We start from the raw sequence: 26,677 nt of genomic DNA on the forward strand, positions 1-26,677 counted from the left end.
CAAACAAATGACAGATATTTTGCACAGATTCACAAGAGAATTCTAGCTGCTGAGTTTGTCCTAACAGTGTACTGTGAGACCAGGCAGGCAAGTGGTGACAGAAACCTATTCCATGGATTGAATTTCACTTTGAAACATCAGTAATTTGGAAGGTTCTGGTATTTTCACCTATCTACTACTTTTATGAAGGTTTAAAACTAAAGAGAAAATTCTTTTACAAACCAGTGGAGGGGGCAAAGGACATAAACTTTCTTGAGCAGAATTCTCAGCTGACAAAAATGGACACAAGGTATAAGGCAGGAAAGCTTTCAGTAGGTTGTTTGTGTTTCTATTAACTCCAACTCCTAGTAAAAGTAATCACAAATCCAAGACTTTCACCCTGATGTGACCTCCCTTTCTCTGGGGGTCTTTTCGGTAGATTAAAGAATGGAAACGGGTGAAGAGTGAGACGGATGAAGGGTGGGTTCATTACAGTGAGCACCTCAGCAAACTGGGGGTTTAACACATAGACTCTTCACCAAGAAACTTGGGAGGCAAAGCGCTTAAGACAAATTGAAAATATATCGGGGATTCTCACAGCTACAGCTTATATTATCATGAACACATTGGTTAAGTAGTTTGTGGCCTGATCAAACCTCTTTGCAGGGTAATGTTTCCTCAAATCATGGACTACTGTTCCTTTCAGTCTCCAGATAAACTTAGGACAATTATGCAACTATGAAAACTATGTCTGTCTAAGAACCTTGCCCAGGAGCCCTCCCACAGGTCAGCTCTGGCTCCCTCATGCATGCCCCTACATAACAGCTTAGCTTCCGTTTCCCTCCTCTGCTGCCACAAAGGGCTCTGTACAGTCCCCATAGTGAGGTGGAGTAGGCTTGGGCTGACAGCCTTTCTCCTAGGGTAAAAACAATCACTGGAAATGGTGATGCACTAATTCTTCTAACCCCGAGGGTTAGGCTTTCCTGGATAGGGAAAGACCTTAGCAGAAGAGATGCAGAACCAAAACACTATCTGCCAGCCAGCCAGGTCAAGTTTGAACTTCTGGCTCTCTGAGAACTATTCTACCTTAGATAGTTTTCTTTGTAACACATACAAACCTATTTCTTTTTGCTCATATCTTATTTCATAAAATGTACCACCTCCCACAATATGAATTATTATTAAACTGTAGGAGTAATATCAACAAACTGCTGGATGCACACTGAGCCAGAGCTTGCTAAACAAGGCAATGAATACCTTGAACTCTTAACATCTTTGCGGATAAATCAGTTTGAAAAATAAGGAGGCCATGGATTTAACAAATGTTGTCCTTGTCATAGAGAAACACTGGGGGAGGAATTTTCATGACTCTGTTATAGGAGGGTATGGGGGGAGAACAGATGCTCCCTCTGAACCCCAAGGGTGCAAGGCTGAGAGCTAGGTGTGTTGTAATGTTTGATGAACACCTGCATGTTCTTGTGTTCTGGCCTGTGCACAAAGCCCTGTCCAACCTGACAATCCAAGCTCATCATAATGCTTTGTTCTCTCTGGCCATGGGACACACCAGCTGCTGGTCTTTAGTCTACAGAGATGCAGTGAGGCAGCAACCTGGCCACATCCTGCTTATGAGTGTGTACATTTGTAAGCTAAAGATGGAGGAACAAGCCCTGATACAGTGTTTCAGCTATCTGACTGTAGGAGTAAGGGGTTTGTGATGGAGTGTTAGCAGTGGTCATCTGTAGCAGTACAGACAGCTACATCTGCAGGGCTTGAAGAAACAACTACTGTTCTATGGTGAGGAAGAATCAGATATATAGGAAGATACTTTAATATTACAGTATAGAATATTACCTAACATAAAGGAATGCCCCCTTTTATACAGCACTTCCCCCTTTTCTGATTAAATAACTTTGCCCAAATCTGTTTACATGCAGCTAGGAAGTCAGGAGTCACCACCACAAGGAAGGCCCTATCCTGACTCCTGACTGGGAAACCTGCAATATTTAGCTAGGTTTCTTTTGCATACCAAAGCACTTGCTCAGATTGGTCTGTTTGTCAATGAAGACTTTAGCAGAGATAACATTTCCAAAGGGCATGAACATCTGCAGAATGTCCTGGTCTCCAAACTCCTGTGGAAGGTGGTAAATAAAGAGGTTTGCCCCCTCTGGACCTAAAGAGGAAGAAAAAATCAGAGTAAGGTATCCCCCAAGTCTTAGTCCCCAAAGCCTCTTAGGATACTTTAGTAATAGGTAGGTTAGCCATTTGGCTTTTTCTTATAAAGAATAAGCAGATGGATAATTTTAAGTGCCAGTATGATGTTTAGGAACACACTTGTCCTCTGTATGTTCTAATTGGTGGCAGGCGTGTGGTGGGGAGGGGGACTGTTTTTCAGAGAATCCCTGGCCCACTTTAGCTGTTCATCAGCCTCATCTCCACGGTGTTAAGGTGGCAGCAGTGGGCAGGAGAGGAATAGGATTTAGGCATGGGCTACTCCTGGGTGGCCATGTTTTATGTGTAGACTATCTCCTGAAGTGGAGGAGAATGTTCTTTGCATTCTAAGCAAATTGCAGCAATTTAGAATAATGAATACAAAACAGCAATGCTGCTCAGATGTCTCCATCATTTGCCTGGTTATTCAGCCAGTTCTGATTTGGCAAATTTGTGCGCACACATGGTAATAATCATCTTTATTAGGATGACTGGCAGGGAGTTAACAACTGGGGGAAAGGTGGCTAGAATCTTACAATTTTGACAGGTAATTAGACTTGAGTACAGTGGACCCAAGAGTTTCTCCAAGACTGACTTAAACACAGCCTTCTCGTTCCATGCAAATTCTAAAAACCAAGGGGGAAGGGAGAGAGAAGGGAGAAGGTCTTTTTAGCTATACTGTTTGGAAAGTTAATTGTCTTAAGTTCCTCACTGAACTCAAGACTCACCAATAAAAGAGTTGTATGGAAGTTAAAAGAATGAGAAGAAGGAAACCAGACGCATTGGATAGAGAGAGGATAAAGTTGGGATACTTCTTGGACGCTGGTAAGAATAGGAGCTCATAGAACTGGGGAAGTGACTTCTGTACCCAGGGAATGTGGAGATCTGCGGCCAGGATTCTGTGAGCTCCCTACAGAACTCTTATAGTGGAGACTGGGACCCATGTGTGTGGGCATATGGGGATATGAGGGTTAGAAAGAACTCCATAAAATAAGTGAACCGGCACATCTTTGCTCCCAGAAAAATTAATGAACAAAGTGTCGTAAAGAATGAGACTTTACTGAAGCCATAGATGTAGTTACTTCTTTACTTAAAAACATGTCTGTGTCAGATGGTGGTGGCATACACCTTTAATTCCAGCACTTGGAAGGTAGAGATAGGTGGATCTCTGCAGGTCTGAGGACAGCCTGGTCTACAGAGTGAGTTCCAGGACAGTCAGGACTGTTACACAGAGGAACCTTGTCTCAAAAACAAAGAACCAAAACCCCAAAACACCAACAATCTGTATTACAGATTCTATGGATAGTTCTCTAATCTAGCTCAAGGGAGGCCTGCTCTAAAGGAAGACAACTATAGTTGACACTGCTACTTAACTGTTTTCTGGTCCTAATTTGGATAGATGCGAAAATTCAAATGCTGGAAATGGGTGTGCTAAGTGCACTGCACTATGTGTTTTCTTAGTAATGGGCATACTAGCCAAACGTGTATCCCAGATTTAGCATGCCTTTTAAACAAAGGATTTAAATACATCAAGAAAGATTAATGGGGCTCAATTTGCATTGTAAGGAATGTTGCTTCTCCTGAAGCCTGAGCAATAAGCACAATTTTAATGAACAATATGGACTATGTGTACCTGAATGATCCTGGGAATCTCGAATGCTATCTACATTCTGATTCTGTCCATGCCAGATAGGGGGAGACCATGTACGGTGAGACAGACAAAAAGAGGTATTGGTCCTTTTGTTTATTATTTTCCCAGGAACAATTATCAACGTCTTCTTAATCCCCCCCACCCCTAACCATGCATGCCACTACCAAGAAGCAGTTTGAATTTTTTTTTTTTTTTTGAGACAGGGTTTCTCTGCATGGCTCTGGCTGTCCTGGAACTTACTCTGTAGACCAGGCTGACCTCAAACTCACAGAGATCCACCTGCCTCTACTTTCCTGAATGCTGGGATTAAAAATGTGCACCACCACCACCACCTGACAGCAGTTTGATCTTTTAAACCTCCTATCTGAAGATTAAAAAAAAAAGTTTTATATAGGAAAACATTCATTGTACGCAGATGATGTATTTGATATAAATTCAAACACACACACACACCTAGATCTCTAAAAGTAATTAAAAACTGTTCACAACTCACTCTTTGTCTACCTTCTCCTAGCACAACACCTCAACTGGCAGTTGTGTTCTAGTACTGGTCCCTACGTGCTGGATGTTGTATTCTGTATTTCTCATAGGATGCCTGATGAAGCACAAAACCCCAAGGCCCAGAGGCAACGATTTTCTAGAACAAAGCTACACTAGACCACAAGTGCCAATTGGCCTCTTGCTGGGTTCCTGGGGGTCCTAACTATTTGTGTGTACAAAACTTGCCTCTTGTTAAGGACGGGAGATGGGAATGTATAAGAGTAGCCAGAGATGCTCACAATGGCATGAAAAGTGATGGGCTTTCCTGATATTTAGCTCGGTAGAAATGCTACAACCCTTCAGAAAATTCACTATGGAAACATTAAATCATTTCTTTGCCAAGTTCAAGCAGCTCATTTTCCAGCGATGGAAAATATGCCAGAGTTCATGACTAAATAGTTCAGGGTATGTATCAACTCTAACTAAAGGTCAGTCCAAGGACAAGCTGCAGAACAGAAATCTCAAAGTCTGCTGATTAGTAAACCTGTTTTTTCCCTTCACTGTAAACTAATGGCAGAGGGATGATATTCTTGAGCTAGAGGATGACCAGATGATCAAGAGAGGTATGAGAAGGTAAGAGATGCGGGCTGGGGCAGGGACAAACAAACCAAACCAATGAAATGAACAAACCAAAAGCTATGACTAGTACCCAAAAATAAAGAGCCCTAAAACATATCCCTGGTAGCCAACATCCCTAAATTAGGATTAGGATGTGGTGATCATGACCTCCAGTCCTTACAAGTCAAAGAAAAGCAGCTTACAGCAGTGGGCTGGGAGAAGTCATTTATAAAAATACTATTTAACAATTAAATTTTTATCCTTAGTGGCAGCTTTATGTCTGAGTGACACAAATTTATACTGTCCTGTAAAGCCATGCTGGATAAGGTAGACCCAGCATTCTCCAGAACCATGTAGGGATTTAGCTTTGTTATCCTACAGGTTCTCTCCCATGCTACTTACTTCTCACAGTGGCTACAGGAACTAAACAAAGATAGGCTTTCCCAGGAAGACCTGTGGTGCACACGATGCAAGGTCCCTTTCAAACACCCAGTGGGACAGAGGTGTTTGGGACATAGCTGTGCACACTTGAATACCTATAGAAGAAGTCACAGCTCAGAGGAAAGAGCTGAGGAGTAACTTAGGTCTCATGTATTTTTTTTTCTTTATTCAAGATCTCTGTGCTTATTTGTCAAAGAAAAATTTATTTTCTATTTTCAAGTTGTACCTCCTTAAAATCCTAATTTTGCAGAATGAAACTATGATACCACTTGCAGATCTTTAAATTAATATCCAAGCAAAAGTCATTTGTAACTACAGAGTATGGGTAAAAGAGGGAAAAAAATCAACCAAACAAAAATTCTTCTGATTTACCTTTTCCCATATTCTGAACTTCAGTTAATAAGGAAGTTAAAACAGTGGAGTGTGGTAGCCTACAAGTGTAATGGTAACCTAGCAACGGTGAGGTGGAGCCAATAAAGACTGGCACAAATTCAAGGGTAGCCTGGGCTGTAGGATGAGACCCTACCTCAACAAACTAACCAACCAATAAAGCAAAAGAATGAAAAGGAAGAAGGACAAGCTATCCTCATTTGGATAAGGCCATATACCATTTTATAATTAGCTTTAATTTATTCTTAGGATTACCCTGCCTTATTGAACCTATCACTTTCTTTCCCAGAAGACATCCTCATTATACAGCAAACTGCATCATTTCTAACTGTGGATTCCATCATTAGTCAGAGCCTATCGCTTACTGAGAGGCAGCTACGCTACTTCAAGGGACATGGACACTAAGAAGCTGGGGAATTCAGGAGAGAAGTTCTTCCCCGACACCAGACTGTATCAAACAATACCTCTCACTAAGGAGTTTCTGTGTGAGGAGAGACTAGGCATTTTTGATGGTAGCAACTAGTAAATCATTTCCTGTAGACACCTGATGGAGGAGAACTTCTTAAGGGGTTCGTGACAAACTGAGGAAAACGTAAGACGAAAAGAAGACGGTGATAACTGGCTCATGCTTGAGACCTTTTCCTTTTAACGTGAATACTAGAAATTAAGCCGGCGACTTCTCCTAAGACACTGGTTTAAATCAGCGTCTTCTGGCCTGCTCTAGAGGCAAATGCAGATCTGGCTGGCCCCGCCAGGCCCTGAGGTGCAGATCGATACCCACCTTCCTTCTGGCTGCCTGCAGCACTCTGCTGTTGCAGCAAGCTCTGGCTGTACAAAGTGGGCAGTGCAGCTGCCGCGTACTGCTGAATTCCTGAGTAGGCCTGGGTGAGGGCGTCCATGGTGCCAGCCGTGCCATTCGTCAAGCCTGTGGCGCCAAGTCCTCCATTCAGAGCCGCCATACCTGAGAGCATTTGAGCAACTTTACAAAAAACCCAACAATAGAGAAGAGAAATAGCACTTATTCATTAGTGCTTTCCAAAGGAAGTCAGAGAATCATTTGACACAGTACAACAGCAAGTGCATGCAGCTAGGACAACAATTAAACAAACACAAAGTCAAAAAACGATACATATGAAGAAAGAAATCACAATAAGGTGGGGAAAAAAAGCAATGATAATTCTCCCTCCCTTTGCCAGTGATAAGAACGCAATGAGGCCCTGACGTCAGACAGAATCACTCCATGCAGTGTGCTGCTGGCAAGTACCACTGTTACCTTTTTGAAATATATACCTTCTTTTTCTTAGATCTTGGAAGCATGTGAAAAAAAAAAAAAACCCAACCAAACTAAACCCTCAGTGGCTGATGCCTAGCATATTTGCATACTGCTGTCCACTGACTATAGCTTCTTAGGGGGCCACAGGTCTTTCAAGAAGCTTGAGGGCAAAGAGAAACCTTTTACATCCAAGCTGTGTGATTAGGAAGAGGCAGAACAGACACGATCTTAGATGTGCACCTCAGTGAGTCAGCAGTACCATCAGAGTGACTTCCTAAACAGTCAAAGGATGTTGGGAGGGCCTGGGACCTCAGGAATACATCACCTAGCTGGTTCAGAACTGAGGAGCAGGACACTTCAAGCTACTCAGCCTATGAAAGGCACACCGCACATGCTCACGGATAGTAATCCATGTTCTCCAGTGAACTGGAGAGACACTGTCAATGAGCTGGATTCTGGCAGCAGCTTGGGGATCTGAGTGTAGACCAGGGTGTGATTCTGTCCTGGGGTCTTGGCTGCTGACTGTCATTTTCTTGAATATTGAGTTAAAACAGAGGATGCTTCATGGAGTATGAACTTTCACATGAACACAGGAAATGGAATAGAAAACAACTGCCTTTGGTTTCTTTTAAGACTAAAAAAGGCTTTTTTAAAGATCTGTTTCTGAGAACAACTTGCTGGAAATAACACTAATCTTGATGGTAAGGGAGGATAGCTACTATAGGATGCTTGCCAAGGATGCAGAAAAATCAAGTACCAGAAGCACTTATCACCCATCAGGGTCACCACTTGCCATCCACAGGAAGGAGAGGGGGCAGAAGATGTCTTATGTACACCACAGGTGCTTAGACTCCTTGGACAACGTCATCTCTTCAGATATGAAGCTGACCAGGACTTAGCAGTAGAGGACTCGCCTAGTGCTTTGAGTTTGGGTTTACTATTGTGGGGCTTGAAGACACTGGGCTTGGCCTTTTGGAGCAGTACAACATAGTGTCTTCGTAGAAGCTGGGGAAAGAAAAGTCTGAAGGACTCAAGAATGAAATATGAGCTCTTGGAGAAAGGGAGTAATTTCAAGTCATTCAGCAAGTACAGAGTAAGTTAGGAGGCGCTGGCCAGAAGGGGATCTGCTGCACCTGCTCTGGGTTCTTATGATGAAGTCTACTCTCTTCCATTCCACTAATACGAACAAGCACTGTTAAAGAGCTTAGAGCCAGTTTGTCCTAATTACTCGGAACGATCCCTTGGATACCAACTAATCACATTTACCTCACTGTTCCTTTCCTGCACACTCATCCCCATTGTTATGGCTGCCAAAGAACTGGAATTTTCTTTTTCCCTTTTGGCTATGTTTTATCCTTACTGCTCAGTATGTGTGTGATACTTCTGAGAGGCCCAAAGGAGTGTGTGAGACAACTTGGAACAACTGATTCTTTCAGCTCCCAACAGATGTTAGGGATACAGGCCATTAAGCTGTGGACTCAATTCCTTTATAGGAGGGAATTCTGAAAGGAAATTGCTCTTCTGCCCCAGGCTGTATGGTTTCATGTGCACACAGACCCTTTGAAACTCTGGTTTCCCAGCTGCCTGACATGCGCTGAAGCCTAAGTCACACTCTAACGAGTATCTCCAAACTCCCTGTCATTCCACTATAGCTTGTCTGCTGAGGGCTGTGCAGTTGCCATACAAGGGCTTTACTTAATCTGCAGCTTTGAATTCTCCCTCCTTTAGTCATTTTCCACCCATTGAAACAGAAACAGAATGAACTTCATACTCTTAAAATACTGGAAGATCTCATAACTAAATGGAGTATTCTGGGTGGTACGTTGTCATGGCTGGTTGTTTTCCTACACTGTACTCCAACCATAACCTACTTTCTGGAAGCTCTGCTTGCTTCTACTGCTGCTGTGTACATGGAAGAAAAGACCTAGCCGTATGTTCTTGAGGACGGTTATAGGGAGGCAGGAAGTAGTTGGAGTACAGATGCCAAGGTCAGGGAAACTGGTCAGGGCCTTGTGCAAATAAGAGAGCCACAGTTTGGTCTCTCCAGCCTAAAGCTTCCCTTTTCTAGATTATAACCATATTCTTGAATAAAAATAGGGGAGGGGTAAAAAAGTTCTTTCAAATACAAAGGCATTGAGAATATTTGTACTATTTTGGAAAACCTGGAGGCCAGGCGTTGGCCAAATTCAGGGAGTAATGGGTAAACAACCACAAGCAAACATCCGAGGAACCAGCCGAGGAGGATTTCAGTATCTGAGAGCAATTCTTATGAATTACCTGATGTTATTATACATTCAATAGTCATGGTACCAAAGTTAACACTTAACAGCTCGGCTGCCGGCATCTGATTACCTCTAAAAGCCTTGGACAATAGAAACAGTGATTTGAAGAAAGTTTAGTTGAATAAAATATTTCAGTTATTTCAATTTAAAAGAACAGGGCTTTTCTTTGAGAAAGCTACATGGATCAGCTCTTTCTTACTCTTCATCTAAATTCTCATGTATGCTACTTAAAAAGGATGGATAAAATGATGGGCGTGTCCAACCTCTGTAAGGGGGGTCTGGGGAGCTGGCCTGACAGTTAGGTGGTCTGCAGCCTGATGACTCAGTCTTTTACATTAGCTAAGATGACAGCCACACCCACATTGTTTTGGTGAGCACCATGGAAACGGTCCTAAAAAGCAGAACTAGAAGGAGTGTGCCACGAGCAGACCACATTTATGTACATGTCACCCTTCTAGGAGATAGAGCACATAAATAAGAGAGAAAGTAAAGGATTTCTTTGAACACGCTTATTATCTACTGACTGGTAAATTTTCCTTTGATTAGATGAGGTGTAGCCTGCAGAGCTACACCTTAATAAATGAGGATCTGGGAAATATCTGGAATGAGGGAAGATGGATATCGATTTAGTTACAGTTGCACTTCCATGTTTGCCTGTGTTGGTAAGATCACACATGCAAATGTGTTTGGGTTGTGCTCTGGTCTGGAATGGCATTCATCTTCAGAAATGGCTAGCTGAGAGATTAAAGCGGTAATGCCACAGTGTAAGTAAGAGCAGTGTAAGCTAGGGTAATGTGCTCAATGCCTCTCCTCTTTTCTTCATAATTTTTTTTTTCAAAACTACTCTTTACCAAGTGTTTATGGCTACTTACCATAAAACAGGCATATTTTCAGACATGTTAAGCCATATGGGAGAACATAATTTAAACAAATAAAGGAAGAATGCCATTTCACCTAGATTTAGAAATAGCCAGTCAGAGGCTCCTAGATAGATATATCTGCACAAAGCATTTTTCATCTTAATTTAATTTAGATATTCATACAGAAAACATATCAATGGAATCCTTAAACTACCCAGATGAAGAATCTGAATGACTCATGTTCTTTTCAATCTTGCTGACTCTGGCTTTACTATTAGAGGCTGAACTTTTATTTAGTTTCAACTCGTTAACAAATAAGGGAAAGGAGAGGGTTTTCAAACAGTTTAACCTAGCAACTTGTCGGTAATGAACCCTTTCAGAGAGGTACTGGCCCTCTGGCAGGGAAGAGAATCAAGTCCAGGCCAAGACGCATCAGCTCCTTACTTTCTTTCTGCTGTTCATGGAGAAGAGCTGGTTCTGTTCAGAAAACCGGAAGCTTCTCATCACTGTACCCACAGTACACACAGGAACCATTCCTGGTGCAGAGTTGGGGAGGAGACGATACACAAGCTGCCATTAACTGTTTTAGGAGCTGTTTATAAAAGTATTTCTTGATTTCCTTGAGAAAATTATCTGCAACAGGTTGCATCATAATTTCTGTCGAGGAAAATAAACCAAGAGGATATTCTACCCTAAAAGAGTTTACCCTCATATTTAATCTGAGACAAATATTAGATACTCTCCCCAAGTTGATGCTAAGGTTGTAGAAGAGGTTTGCACTAGTAACACTTAGCAATCAAGAAAGAACACATTTTTATTTGTGCATAATTTTTGTTTAGTTAAACATTTTCTTCCTGGTTCACTCTGACTGGTAGGTAGGGATACGTGAAATTAAAACCATTCTTTCTTAACTTGTCAAGAACTATGCATATTTCTATTAACCCAACTGCAAACAGTGAAGTCAGGAACCCAAACTGAAACTGTTGTCCTTGCCAGAGCAAACTTTGTGTTGCACACGACCCCACACAAGGACTTAAATGGTTTCTCATCATTCAACGATGTTCCCCCTGAGTACTCACAATGAAGATGGGAAAAGCTTAGCAACTCAAAACAAAGCAAGTGCAGAGGCACAAGACACGGACAAGAGACACACAGCAGTCATGAGCACGTGCTGAGGAGGACAACCATTCCCACTGGCCTGTTACTCTGCAGACCAAGGACAGGCTGGCGATCAAATCAAAGTCCTTGTTTGAGGGGAACTAGGTCCTGGGGCAAGAGAAGCAGCATGAGGGATGTGCGCACACACACATCCGAAACCCAGGTGAAGGGCAAGTGGGCTGGCACTGCTGCAGGACAAGGTCAAAAAGAGGAGCTGCACCAGAAACAGGACTCAGGCCTCGAGGCTCCTAGGTGGCTGCTGGAAAATGTAAAAGCTGGAGGCAGTTTTAACTGGAATAAAACATTCTGGCCGTCACAAGGTTATCAGGCCATGTGCTAAATGCTAATTCAGAGCCATCACTTGTGGAAGAAAACATTTTTTTTTTTCCTTTATGGTCAGATAAAACTCAGTCTATCTTTTTTTTTTTTTTTTTACTTCCCTAGAGCATCCAAAGAAAAGACTTAAAATCTGAACATTATCTATTTTTTAAAATATGGTTTATTTTCTTACTGGGATTACAGAAGCTTAATCTTTATGTGTATACATTTTAGAGTTTAAATTCTTTCACATTTATTTTATTTTGTGTGTGTGTGAGCGAGGGAGGGAGAGAGAGAGGAGATTGTGATGTGACGGTATTCTTGTGGAGGTCAGAGGACATCTTGTATGAGTGGGTCCCCAGGGGTTGAACACAGTTCATCAGGCTTGGCAGCAAGCATTCTTGCCTGCCAAGTCATCTTGCTGGTCCAACTGCAAATTATTACTTTTTGAACTTTTAAATAGAAATTAGGATTTTTGATTTAAAATAATTGTGGTCTGGTCACTCTATAAAACAGTTTACTATTTAATAAATCATGACCCAAAATGAGGTAAATAGCCAGGGCCCACTTACTACAAATTTAAGCAGGCAAGTATCAGGTTGCTTGGGCAGTCTGGCAGACAACTAGGTCCACAACGAAGAACTCTGTTAGCTGTTCTGGGCCTCCAGGGCAACTAGGGTGGCCAAATGGATGGAAAGGTAAATTAGATGTCCTCCTTTCTGGCTGAGGCTGTTTCTCCAGTGCAGAAGCCCACCCCAAACTTGATCCTCCAGTGTGACTCATCCTCAGGCCTGGGAACTGTTCCACATGTATCTGAATGACAGAACAGTTACTGTGTGGGACGGAGCCTAGCATCCTTTCTCAACAGGGCAGTTTGTTTCAGAATCAAGGGTAATTTGCTAACCTATTTGCCCAAATCCTGTGTTGTCTGCCACAGTAAAATGACACCCCTTTACAGCCACTATTGTAGAGGCACCCCCATCTCCAGGCACTGAAGATAGTTCTCTTTCTAGCTGGAGCTCCTTGACACTCAGTTGCATTTCTGGCTTTCCGAGGACTAGTTTTTTGCTCTCACGCTTATCTGGAATCCTTGATTTTTCAAGCTGGAGGGCACCTTTAATATCACTTGACCCAGAATTTTCAATTTTCCCATGGAGACTAGGCCAGAGAGGGAGCTGTGATTTGCCTGAGCTCTTACAGTTGACTGGCAGTCGAGCAGGATATAAGCTACCCAACTTCCACGCCATTAACTTTTCTATTATAACACCCTGCCTTGCAGCAGGGCTGAGAAAATAAAAAACCAAACCAAACTCCTTGGAACCTGAAACTATCTGTCAAACTACAGCAATCTGAGGATTCAAACTTATACTACACACTGGAAAGAAGCTGGGGTGGGCTGTGGTTGGGTTTATTTTGAGATAAAATCAAAGGGGCAAGTTTTTGCCTATTGAACCATGTGCTCCTCCATCCCAAGTTTTAGTTCTCCCCATTTCATAGCCTTTTTGGTCAATTCTGGTTGACCGTGTTCTGAAGAATTTAGGGGAAGGCTGTCCACCAGAGCAGCAAATACTCACTGTTTACGGTACCTGCTAGTGCATTAATATTATTCAATCCGACAGTGGCTCCAGCCAATCCTTGGAGAGTTCCAAGAGAGGTCAAGGAATTCATGGCTGCACCAGCAGTAGAATTGGGGGTTGAAGCAGCCACTGCAAAAGAGAGAAAGGGAGAGAGAAAGCACAGATGAGAGCCAGCAAGAATGGAAAGAAACCTGCTGTCACTCACTATACAGGCTAGCCGTGGAGTCACTTAAACACCACAGACCTGTGATTTTTCCTTAAACTTTTTCTGTAAAGATAAATGGAACTGTACATGTAAGGCCTTTGGCACTTAGGGTTGGTAACTGAAGAGGTCACATGATAGGTTGGGTTTCCAGCTCACTGTTCCTCAGCCTCATTGAGCAAGGCCTTGATTTCAGTCTTCACCCTAGCTATGGTCCACCTCCATCTGTTTACCAGCATAAAGAGTATGCTGCTTGCAATTGCCTAGGAAAAAATTGTGAATGACAACCCTGCAAGTCTAGATTATACTCTCAAATTTATACTTTGTGCTCTTTTGTTCACCAAACCTTTAACTGTATCTAAAATGCTCTTAGATTTATAGTCACTGTATGTTACATTATAAATTTACATTTCCAGAAGCATCAGTATGGTCATTGCAATAATCAGTTGCTATTCAAATTTTTAAAATCCCTTAAGTTTCTGTGAACATACTAGTTTCATTTCCTTTCTGTAAATGTGCTAATAATTCTAAGACCATAGATTGAATTAAATATATTGTTCAACTCTGACTGCTGTTTAGTTTTTAAAAGGATTTGTTTTTACTGCTTATTTATTTATATGCTTATGTAAGTATAGGTGCATATGTATGTTGGTACCTGCTGGGACCTGAAGAGGGAGTTAGATCCTTTGGAGCTAGAGTTACAAGCATTTGTGACCCACCTAACGTGGGTACTGGTATTCAAAGCCCAGTCCTCATGTTAGAGCACTGAAGACTCTTACCTGCTGAGTCATTTCCAGCCTGATTCCTACTTTTGGTCCTTGGTTTAACTACATTTTATGACTTTTGAATGAGAGCTTTAAAAATATTTAATATTTGTGAAAAATTATTTCTGGAAATATTTGCAGTCTGGGTTGAAGATGGTCTTTTCAGGGATGATTTCCATGTGATTACATAAGGTGTTAGAGGAAAAGACAAACTAGAGACCTTTCCAAAACGCTTGAGTGTTTTGAACGAGCACCCATGTAAAGCTGATGCGAAGGCCTGTTCACTACTCTAAGTTCTCAGAGGTAAGTATCTCCGAGAAGGGCTCTTCTCAGCACAGAGTTCATCTCACACTGACAGTTCAGCCTTTGGGGTTCCAGAGGTGTACTGAGATGGCCTCCTACCAGATACCTCAGGCAGGCTATAAACTTCTTGTATTCTTTATGCACCAGGAGCCTTTGAAACTTTATACTCAAGTTTTTCTAATTCACCAAATGCCCCTAATGTGGAAGCTTCTTTCATTGTGTTACTTCCTGGGTTTGCCCTTTTATTTAACCACTCATTCCTAAGCTTTCTAGTAATTTACTATTTAGTGATGTGATTAAAAACAATATCTTAGTAGACATGGTAGTTTTTTTCTCTTCCAGTGGGAATTCTTTCTGATGACTGAGTTCTTCTAAATTATAACTATTTGCGCATTTCCCTTGGGCTTTATCTGGTGGTATCGTACATGTAAAAGCAGATGAGGTGGAAAAACTATTTGTGGTACACGTTTGGATTCTAAACCAGCAAAGTACTGAAAAACAGAACAAAGCTCGAGTCTCAGTGGCATGAGTGAAGAACCGAGAGGCAATGTAAGGACCTGTGGGCCCTCTCCTTGGTGAAGTGAATGGAACTAGTGACAATCACAAAATGCAACAGTTACTACCTCTAGAAAGTGTCCTAACAAAAGAAGAACTCTATTTCCCCCTCCCTAGGAAAATGTATAAATCTCCATAAGAACTGACGAGTCTACAATAGGTTTCCTTCCCTGGGTGTCTCAGTATCACACCCCTGAAGGTGAGTTTAATAGAAGCTTGCCTGAGACCTAGGAAGTGGGGCTCCCTTCCTCACAAGTCCAAACCTAGTACCACGGTTCCTTCAGGGAAGAGAAGACTTCGCTCTTTCTAATTACCCCATTCTCTTCCTCTCTGTTTTGTATTGTACAAATTATATTCCAAGTCATGAAGAATGGAGGCCTTTTCCCTAAACAACTTGCTGGGAGAAATCAGGCTTCATTTACTTCCACACCACCAAATATATAGGCTAGAAGTCTGCTAGAAAAGGCAACTTAAGAAGAGTGTAACCTTCCTTGCACAGAAACTCTTCTTAAGAGCAGAGGTGCCACTTGAAGAAAATCAAAGCCAATGCTCCCATACCAGCTTTGAAACAATGAGACAGAGTTTCTGTCTAGAATGTGAGACAGGGTAAGAACACAGGTTCCTTTAAAGGGGACACATTTATTTGAAAGAGATGGGAAAATGTAAGCTATTGTAAACACAAATTTAGGAGTAGGCTGATAGTTCATAGCTGGTGAAGCAGTCAGAAAGACTGCTAGGGGATGTCTTCCTGTGGTCAGGGCTTGCCTCATGGCCTAGTTCAAAGATGACCCCTACAATGGCCAGGCTTTAATCAGATCAGACTTTGGCGTCTATGAGCAAAAAACCCTAGAAATGTGTTAAGGCTAACACTGGGTATGATGACAACAGAGAGATTTCAACTAGAGATCTAACATCAGGCAAAGAAGCAACAGAGGAGAAACATTCAAAGAAAGAAAGAAAAACTGTCACTCATAGCCCAAGGTTATACCTTTTGAGTAATGATATCAAGGGCACTATGTCAGAGCAATATTCTTTACTACACTAATCTTGCTAAGTTGCTAAGCAAATAAACAATGAAGAAGCCATTCTGGGAGTGAATGAGGAGAACCAGGACCAGATTTGCTTTATCTAAAATGCTCAGTTGTTAAAAAAAAAACATCATAATAAATGCCAAGAAATAAGATGTGATCCATATAGAGTAGACAACAGGGACCCAGATATTAGGACTTAGCAGGTGGAGAAATCAAAGAAGGTATTAAAAAGATACTCAACTAAAGGAAATCCTGCTTAAAGAATGGAAGAAAGGCATGACTTATTTATAAATACAAATATTCAGAAGAACAGAGAGGAAAAGAAAAATAAAAAGTAAACACAACATTAAAAGAATGTGGTACATAGTTGAACACACCAACATATATGTAAAGCATTAGGCAAAGGGTGATAGAGACTAGAAAAACGTTCCTTAGGAAGGTAAAAAAGACAAGATCTCCTGAGTAAATTGGGAGCGCGAGAGTCACAGAAGAAGGTAGAAAGGGAGAGAGGAAAGGAAGGAAGAGGAGTGGAGAAAAATGTACAGCTCAATAAAAAGAAGAAAAAATGTTCCAAAGCATGATGACTAATGATTTCCCAATTTTGATTACAGACATTGACACATTCAAGAAAATGAACCAATTCTAAGTATGATAAACTACTATGTCACAAAGAGATCCAGATATATGAAAATACAGATGTTGAAGGTCAATGAGCTAGAGGTATTTCTAAAAGCAGCAAAAGAAAAAAAAAACATCATACAAGGGATTCAGGTAAGATGCACAGTTTACTTCTCAGCAGAGTCGATGCATTTACTACAGGACATACTCAGTGACAGGGAAACACTAAGTGCCAACTACAATTATATTCAGAAAAAGTATCTTCCAAAAATGGGAGAAACAACTTCCATATTAAAAAGAATCAAACAACAAAATAAAACCATTACTTCATAGGTATCAGATCTGCCTTGTAAGAAATATTAAAGTTCTTTAGATTTATAACAAGAGATTTTAGACAGGTATCAACACACATACATAGTGTAAGTAATTACATATTAGAAAGTATAATAGTTTTTAACTCTCATCTCAAATAAGTTGACTAAAATGTATATAACAGCATAATTAGGTATGCCATATAAGAAATGTATTATATTTGAGAATATTCAAACAAAGGAGGAGGATGTAGGAAAATTCTATCAGAACAAGAAATGAAGATCTTGAGAATGAAGAGAACTAGAAATTGTAAGTAAGGTTATAAATACCCTATAAATATTAAGATTTACTACTTGCTCTCCTTTATTCAGTTTCTTTGAAAGATGTAAGATTACATAAAGTAATTATAGTATGTTGCTAGGTTTTTAACATACTGTTTATATGAAAGGCTAGAAAGGAAGGGATTATATAGAAGGAACATTTTTTTTATCTTACTGAAATTAACACAATAAATCAGAAGTATGTTCTAATAATTTAAAATAATCATTAAAATAAGATAATAAAATTCAAAAGATCAGTAAAGAAATTAACATTTTGTATTAGTAAACATTCACTTAATATATAAAAGGAGAGAAATAGGCATGTGACAAAAAAGCAAAAGCAAAAGGACACACCCAATTCAATCTTATTTATAGAAGTATTAACATGGAAAGGTAGTACGGCCAGACTGCACTTAACAAAAATCCTCAGCTGAGATTTAACTATGCTAAGTAAGGAGGTGCACTTAAGATTCAGAAACAACCTGTAAAATACCTATTCTCCTTGACTTCCAACAGAACAATGAGCGCATTCAATATGGGAAATATCCTAGGTTGGAAATGTATTTGCTACACCATCCTACTGAACATTCCAATTCAGTAACACAGTAAGAGGCCTGATGTTTCTCCTTGTGACTAGGAGACTGACTGGCCCTGTCATTCACTGCTGCTGCCCACATGGGAAACACTGAACCCACATATCAGTAGCTCAGGAGAAGATCACAGTTCAAACTTTGAAGTATAGCTTCCACTAACACATATTGCTTTTATTCCATTCTAAAGCGAAAAAACCAGAAGTGGACCCATAAGTCTGTTGAAGGACAGAAAATACATATCTTGCCAACAGCAGCTATAAGAAGATATATTGGCTAGACAATAAGAGACTAATACAGGACAACTCTGAAGAGAACAGCATTGGCCTACTCTCTTGCATTTCATCAGGGTCAAAGAAAATGAGAAGAAATTTGTCCTGATGATCGTGGCCAGTACAGTAACTCAAGTGCCTAGCGGAAGACTGATTTTACTTAAGCTTGAGCTTTCTCTCCTTTCTTCACACTCCTCAGAGCAAAGAGAAGGGAATGGAAAATAGGCTGAAGTGGGGGATAATCCTCACACAGCCCAGGAAATGAACAGAAACCAAAGCTGGAGGAGCTATGGAGGGGAGGAAATCTAGGCCCTCAGTCATCTGGCAGATGTGTAGCTACTGTTCATATCAGAGACCTTACACTTGGCTGCCAATAACACCAACTGAAAGAAACAAGGGTCTGAAAACCATAGTCAAGCTGCAAAGACTTCATGTGCAAACTGTTCTCCCAAGCTTTGCTTGTTTTCATCATTTTGACATTAACAACAACAACAAAAAGAAAACGGAAAGAAAAAAGAAGACAGCTCAGTGTCACTGTAATGATTGCTTACCCTTGGTTCTTCATCATGTATTAAGTGAAAGATGAAATGAAGGGATGATTATCTAGGATACATTTCACACAACCACAAAGAAGAGAAGTTGTTTCCTCCCTACTTTTCAGTCTAAACACCTATGATGATTAATCTTGATGGCCAATTTGGCAGGATTTAGGATCACTATGGAAACAAACCTTTGAGCCTGTCTTTGAGGATTTCCTGGGTCAGGGTAACCGAGGTGCGAACACACACCCTAAAGTGTACAGTGCTGGACGGAAAAAAAAGAGCAAATAAGCTGAGCATCAGCATGCATCCTCCTCAGCTTCCTGGCGGCAGACGCAGCGCAACCAGCTGCCTCACGCTCCTGCACCGCGACCAGCTGCCTCACGCTCCTGCACCGCGACTTTCTTTGCCATTTCGGATTAGAGCCTCGAACTGTGAGCCTAAACCATATTTCCCTTACTTAAGTTGCTTTTGTAAGGTATTTTGTCTCAACAAGACAAGTAACTAATAAAATCATCTTTAATTGTTGATGACATCATGGCTATATTTTTATTTCTGCTCAGTGGCCCATCTCCTCCACCTTATGAAGAAATCAGAGGGTGTCACGTGTCATGCTGAGTTTGCCCACTGTCTGAGATCAAATATAGAGGACTACAACACAGAAGAAAGTCACATCAGCAGCTTACTTCACCTTAGAGGTTCACTCAGTGGCAAGAGAAAGAATGACTTTGAAACTGGCAGATTCCACGGTTCATGAATGACTTTAGGGGGTCCTTTAGGCCTGAGAGGTGAGCCTGAGGAGAAAGGAGTAACAAATTTCCTCTCCTTGTCTTGTGTATACAATCCACAGATCTCCTGGTAAGTGGTAAGTCTTTCTAGAGAGAAAATCATGAGAGACACATGTGGTGCTCCAGTGTCAAACAAGCCTGTGTTTACTGAATATGGGTGGTGGTGAAACAGCCCTGGAGCCACAGAACCTTCTGTCCTGAACAGTAAACAGGTGCTGCCATAGTCTGTTCGCGCCTTTTCTACTTAATTTAAACCACCTGGGACTGATTATAGTAAGCAGATTGAACACAGTTTCACACCTCTTATTGTACTACTTCTGGAAAGGCAAAGAAGATGCACAGAGTAGAATTAAGTATGAAAACGTGAGAAGTTACCTGCATGAAGTGTTTAACAGTGAGAGGGCTCCATGTATGCTGTACCATTGGCCAATACTTTAAAAATCTGCCCTAACTTTAGTTGCAAAGAGATCTTTCTATTGCCTATGGAGCTGCCTTTAAGAACCTTTGAATTTTAACAATCTGTTTAAATTCAGATTTGTCACAGGGCCAATCTCCGTCAAGCATCAAGCACTTAAAAACTAAATGTTTGGCAGATGCACAATATACGAGAAAGATCCTCAACACAGAAACAAACTAAGGGCATCGACCCACATATTTTCCTATTTTACTGTTGACAGACTAGCCATGTGCTGTCTTGGGTAACTGCTTCTGTCCACCTAAAATTCTCTCCAGTCTTTCCTGGGAGTCACATCTTTCACTTTCTCACAAAAACTATTTGTAAAATGCCAAAAGAGCACTTCAGAAAGGTGTGGTGTGTAAATGTTGGTTCATTTTCCAAGAATGCCTGTTGGTAGGAGGCTGCTTCATTCCATACAAGAGGTTGCAGAGTAACATAAGGAGGAATCCAAATGGGGACCAGCAATGTTTGCTTCACCTTGTTTGTGGTGCCAGTGATAACTTTCATACATGGCATTACCACAGGACATATCTTACCTACCAGCCTACAGATGTTGGGACAAGCTGGCTAACAAGGAAAGAAAATGAAACGTAGTAGACAAGTCTTGTCTTTATTAGCTCATGTGGCAGACACAGTCAGTGCCTTTTGTGAAACTGTATGTAGGGGTAGTATAAAATTTGAGAAGTGAGATAGTCAAAGTCATGCTTACTTTGATATGGTCACAAAATTTCTTTGCTCATCTGACTAGATTTGTTCCTTACTGTAAAAATTCCACAACGAGAAATCCCTAACACCAACCCCAATGCAGGGAACATGATGGCTTGTCTTCAGAGTTTGTCCTGGGTAAACAATATATGTAGGAATTGATTGGCTCAGATGAAAACTATGGGTCACAGGCTGAGTACCTACTCAGGCCTTTGTGATGCAGAGAGATAATTGTGTTAGCAGAGACCCTACCATGGCCCTCAACCAGTGCCAGCTCTGCTTTCCACTCTCTGGCTGCCAATACCAAAGGGTGGCCAGCCTCTCAGAAGTCCTTCCACTGCAGGTAGATCCGTTAGGACAGCCTGAAAACCAGTCAGCCTTTCTTTTCTTTAAGGATGAGAAAGCATAGATGAAGGTGTTGAAGAGACTGACCTAGTTAGCATACAGGAGAGGTGCAGAAGGCAGCTAGAATTCCAGCTGTGTGCAGGGTCACATGACTTTTTCATGCAGATGTAAACAGAAATCTCTCTTTAACCAGTGCAGATATTAAGGTACCAGTCACCACTGTTATGAAAGTGTAATCTGGGGCTGGGGTATAGACCAGAGGTACAGCACATGTTTATTGCGTACAAGGATCTGCGTTCTAATCGCAGCAATGAAGAGTTTAGTTTATTTTCTTTCAAAGGTGATTTGTGCCTGTTTTCCTTTTCTAAGTTTTCCAGAGAGAAAAGGACCATAATTTTTCTTCCCATCATCATTTTCACTTGGCTTATGGGGAAAGAGTGACTTCTTAGAACGGAGAGAATGGCAAGACCATTCATTCACTGACTACAATCACAAGGGTATTGAGCTGAAACAAAATGCCATGGTGCTTTGCTAAAGACCTTCTTGTCTGTCCTCTTTCTATCCTGGGTAGGCAAATAAGCATTGGTTCTAAAAGAGATATGCTTCAAGAAAGAGACAGGCAGAACAACACTCTCTCCTGAGATGTCCAAGTTTTAATTCCCTGAACCTGTGAACATGCTAGGCTGCATGATAAAGATGAACTAAAGATTCAATTAAAGTTGTTAGTTGGTTGATACCAAAATGGGTATACTTTCCAGACTGTCTATTATCCTAGTGGGCTCATAGAAGTGGAAGTGAGAACTGGAAAACTCCAGGAATATGGTAGTATAGGAGGATTTGACCCAAGGTCCCTGGGTCTGAAGATAGAGACAGGCCAGGAGTTGGAAAGGGAATGAAATGTGACCCCCTCTATCACATCTGGAGGGAATGCAACTCGCTGATACTCTGATGTCAGTCCAGTGATTGTGCTGGATTATTTATCTGTAGAACTTCAACATAATATATGTTTGAAGCAACTGTACTTGTGGTAATTAGTAACAAAAATAGAAAACTCATTTTCACCAGGAACAACACTAATAATGATGACAGCTAATATTTTTTTGAGTGCATACCAGGTGCTAGACATTATGAATGATGGAACTAGGATTTACAGGCAGCTCGTTAACTATAGAGGCTTAACACTATGTTGACACTGAACTTAAAATGCTATTTTGTGTTTTGGATGAACCTTGTGGGTACCGCAGAGATTGACTTATGGAGGCAATAAGTTTGCTTGTGGAGCCTATATCCACCTTTAATAATTTTGGCTCTGTGGCTTCCAATCTGTAAGATATTAGGCAATCTAATTTAACTGAGCTTAGCATTAATTCCCAAAGAAGAAATGTAATTTGTCTCTGAGAGAGGGCAAGAAAATCGTGGCACTGGTGTTTGCTATATAGCAGGATGTGAATTTGTTGGGAAACCTTTGGCCATCTGCCCTTAAGAGAAATTCGCCATTTCATCATTTTGCAACACCTAAAGATTCAACGCTGCCCCACCCCTTGGTAACTGGATCAACAATGACAAACTGTAGCTTTTACTGCTGCTAAGTTATATATCAAGAACCGTGTGTGTGTGTGTGTGTGTGTGTGTGTGTGTAGTTTTGAGAACATCCAGAAATGATCAGAGATGAAAGTTAAAAAAAAAACCAAGAAAAGTTTAAACATGTAATATTTAGTTTACAAAGAGAAAACCAAATCTATGACATGATTTCTAATTGGTCTTAATAATAAAACCTGAAGTCAGATATAGGAAGTAATGCTGAAAAATCAGAGAAGTAGAGCGGTCAGCCACCAGTTCTTAACCTCTACTGAATCCTCAGACCAAAGGTTGATCCTGTCCCTATGACTCCTCAGACTGAATGCACTTGAGATCCTGTCTCCTCCTGCCTTAATTTCCTGCCTCTACTTCCTCAGTGCTGAGATTAAAGGTGTGAGCCACCACTGCCACCTGGCTGTTTCTCTTTCAGACAGATTCAATTTCATGTAGCCCAGGGTGGTCTTGAACTCCTGATCTTCCTCTTAAGTGCTGGGATTAAAGGTGTGAGCCACCACTGCCTGGCCTCTATGGTTACGTAGTGGCTTAGCTCTGCCCTCTGATCTTCAGGCAAGCTTTATTTGTTATAGCACAAACAAAACATCACCACATCAGTCTTAGGTTCTGACATCAAAAAGGTACTCTTTGTAGTTCGAGAGATTAAAATTAGAATCAGGGGACAGCAGATTTCAGGTTAATATGAAGGAGACTCATCTGAAAATAGATGATTTCTAAGGTGAGGGAAACTGGCCCAGAGGCATAATTGCCTTCACTTGAGAAATCTATGAATGCAGGGACCTGGATAGTTCTGTCCGAAGGGCTTGCTGCAAACCTTGGAGCTAGCCTTGGCAGCCTCAATCAGCTCCTCAAAATGCTTTTGTGTTTACTAGCTCCAAACATGGTTGCCATCTCCAGAATGAGCACTCCAATGAGGTAGAATTCTCACAACTCAGGCTAAACTTTAGGGAAGTTTCCAATTTCACTTCCCATAACATAATATAGCTCTATTTAGACAGTACTAAAGGTATCTATGTAACTTATGACCCGTTATGCTTGCCCTATTTGTAGTTTCTGTCTTCTAAGGGATATTTCCTAGTGCATGCCACTCCGATTCTAAATGAACAACCATAAAGGCCGAAACCCAGAAGCCAGTGTTGCTGAGTTGCTGAGATGTTATCTGGGTCCTCTGGTCAGAGCTGACCTGTTTTTTCTTTTTTAAAAAGGTAGTTAGGATTTCCCACATCTCAGATTCAGGAGATTCTTGGGCTCACTTTGATTCACTAAACACTATAGTTGCTGGGAAGAGCTCTCAGAAATCTGATTTTAGAAAGTCATCTTTATTTTTGCATGAGCCATTGATTGGGAACCACTGGTCTCAGGAATTTCTGATATAATTCTATAAATTTCCCTTAGAACTGTGAAGGTTAATGGAGAGAGGTTAGGTCTGGTTTATGACAGGAAAGTACAGCTGGAAAATCAAAAGTTAAAAAAAAAACTGTAATAACAAAGCCAGGTGATGGTGGCACGCACCTTTAATCCCAGCACTTGGAAGGCAGAGGCAGGTGGAGCTGTGATTGAGTCTAGCCTGGTCTACAGAGCAAGTTCCAGGGTAGCAGAGGTTACACAGAGAAACCCCATCTCAAAAACCAAAACCAACCAAACAAAATCTATAATAGGTGTGGTTTCTGTTCTATATATTAAAAAAATCCCACCAGAAGGCAAGCCTATTAAAGAATAGGGATTTTTACCTGTTTTAGTTTCCTATAACCTCAAGAGTAATGACACACAGTAGGTACTAAGAGTGATGACACACAGTAGGTACTAAGCACATGCTGAAAGAATGAATGGAAGGCTGAGGCAGGGGATAGGACAGGCTCATCTTAGTCTTCTTACAGGAAAGCTGATCTGCAGACCTGAGTGAAGCACTCACTTCTCTTTAGGTTGTGGCCTTACTGAAGCTGTGGTGAAGTGAAGGGCTTACCAACTTACTTTCTGCTATAGGCCAAAGAAAGTAAAGGTATTTAAAACCAGAACGATGAAGCCAGTTACTGCCTTGGTGTCACTACAGCAGGCCAGAGACACTTTCATCCCTGACACAACTCTTGAGAGGAAAGGAATAGATATCCATTCTTGTGTGTAAGCAGGAAGTGGGAGGCCAAAATCCAAGGCCATTTTGTGACTTCACTTGTTCTGCCCCTGAGACCCACTGGGAACAGAGACTTCACTGTTGGTCTCTTCCAATCTATAGATGGTGGGATAGAAGACAGCATTTTTCTTTGGGGAAGTCTGAATGCCGAATGTTAAGGAATGGTCATACTTAATCCTTCTAAAAAGTCAGATCTGCCAAGGAAGGTAGAGAAGTGCCCACTTGGGGTTTGTTGATCGTTCACACCTGCCACTTCTTTACTGAAGAGTTCTTTCTACATCAAGGATCTCCTTTATCTCTGTATTTGCAGGTCATATCTAGTACAACTCTACACCACCTTCACAGGGAACAAAACAGATTTTCTTGTATTGACCCTCTTCCCACATTTTCCAGACAGCAAGAGTTTTCTTTTAAGCTAGATAAAACAGTATTAATAGAAAGGAGCAAGAATTGCCTTCAGTGCATTGATTAACCACTTTCCACAGAATAATTAGATAGTGAAAGCACAGTGTCTTTGTGGTTTAGGAAACAAAACAATTATAAACACGGAGAAAATATCTACTAAATGTAAGACACTGGAGCCTGTGGTTGCTGTTTTGTCTCCAATCAGTTGTATGCTGAATTCCAACAGTGCAGGAAAATAATGAGAGGGGCAGAATAGTTAAGAAATAACATAGGTGCTACCATTATTAGCTAATCACAACCCTAGGCCATTGATGAAATACTGCCTCCTCTCCCGTGGGGCCTAATTATTCTCCAATAACCACACCTTTTATTTTACTTCTGAAAAGTAAAGAGAGAGGGAGAGAGAGAGAGGGGGGAGGGGCAGGCTGATGGGGGAGGAGGAGGAAATCATGCTATACAACAGCATAAAAGGTTTTGAGTCTGTCTTCTCATTACTGGACAATCTGTGGTGGCATGTGTTTTACCCATGTACATTGGTACCACTTCATGTCCATTCACTGGGAAGTATATACAGCTTGGTGCTGCACTGCAGAGGGATGCTCTAGAAGACCAGAGGGAAATTCAGTCTCAGGACTTGATTGTGAGTTGAAATTACTTTTCAATTTTTTTATTTCGAGAGCCAAAATTTTGGAAGAGGGGAAACTGATGTGGATGAAAACCATACTTTAATATACAACACAGTCTCACTGCTTTCATCACTTTAATTTTCATTTTAAATGCCTTCTAGAACTTTCACTAGTTTATTTGAAAAACAACCCTATTATAGTAATTGTCAATAAACCAGGTATTATCCTTGGTATCTTTTTCAGTCCTATAAAGACATACCAAAGTATGAAAATAGCCTTTGAGGCCTCGAATTTGAAAGAATCAATTAATATAACTTTATCACATGTGGATCTGTGTGATAAGAATGGAGCAGAAAAAAAAAGAGAACACTGACACTTCAATATTTTGCTCATGATTTATCAAAATAAAAAGGACTAAGCCTGCTGTGGTGGGGCATGCCACATGACAGCACCTGGGAAGCACAGAGAGGCAAATGTAGCTGCATCTCTGGGAGTTCAAGTCCAGCCTGGGTTAACAGCATGTTCCAAGACGTACAGGGATGCACAGTGAGAGCCTGTCTTTTAAAGAGTCTGTATCTTCTTAGCTGCCCCAGACAAACATGCACTTTACAAATGGTCACAATACAGACTGAGAATGAGGTTGACAACTACTGATTGACCAGGTGAGAAGACAGAAACACGCAGATCCAGAAGTACAGATCCTGGTTCCCACAAACCCTTGTTTCCTAGTCTGTCACGGTCTAAAATAACTGTCTCAACACCTTCAGAAAAACGATCCTTTAGCCTATGGCTCCTTTTCAGGATTATGGGCGAGGTATCTGGATAGACGACCATGAAGACATTTTGCCCCTATAAAATATGGTGTAGGCGGGCTGGAGAGATGGCTCAG

General features: G+C 41.1%; 1 protein-coding gene across 13 annotated transcripts in view; it reads right to left on the bottom strand.

Moving 5' to 3' along the window:
• The window catches only part of Celf2 (CUGBP Elav-like family member 2), a 521,002-nt gene that overhangs the window by 7,984 nt on the left and 486,341 nt on the right, over positions 1 to 26,677 (bottom strand). For 10 of the 13 annotated variants that reach the window (XM_005354871.3, XM_026782961.1, XM_026782958.1 and 7 more), the window contains 3 exons: positions 13,245 to 13,364; positions 6,549 to 6,746; positions 2,006 to 2,149 (listed from right to left, as the gene is read on the bottom strand). In XM_005354871.3, the coding sequence (XP_005354928.1) occupies positions 2,006 to 2,149; positions 6,549 to 6,746; positions 13,245 to 13,364 (462 nt within the window). The remainder of the gene's footprint in view (positions 1 to 2,005; positions 2,150 to 6,548; positions 6,747 to 13,244; positions 13,365 to 26,677) is intronic. The other 3 variants (XM_026782962.1, XM_026782960.1, XM_026782963.1) reach the window with 1 other exon arrangement.

This window comes from Microtus ochrogaster, chromosome 16, assembly GCF_000317375.1.
Source record: "Microtus ochrogaster isolate Prairie Vole_2 chromosome 16, MicOch1.0, whole genome shotgun sequence".
Classification (NCBI taxonomy): Eukaryota; Metazoa; Chordata; class Mammalia; order Rodentia; family Cricetidae; genus Microtus; species Microtus ochrogaster.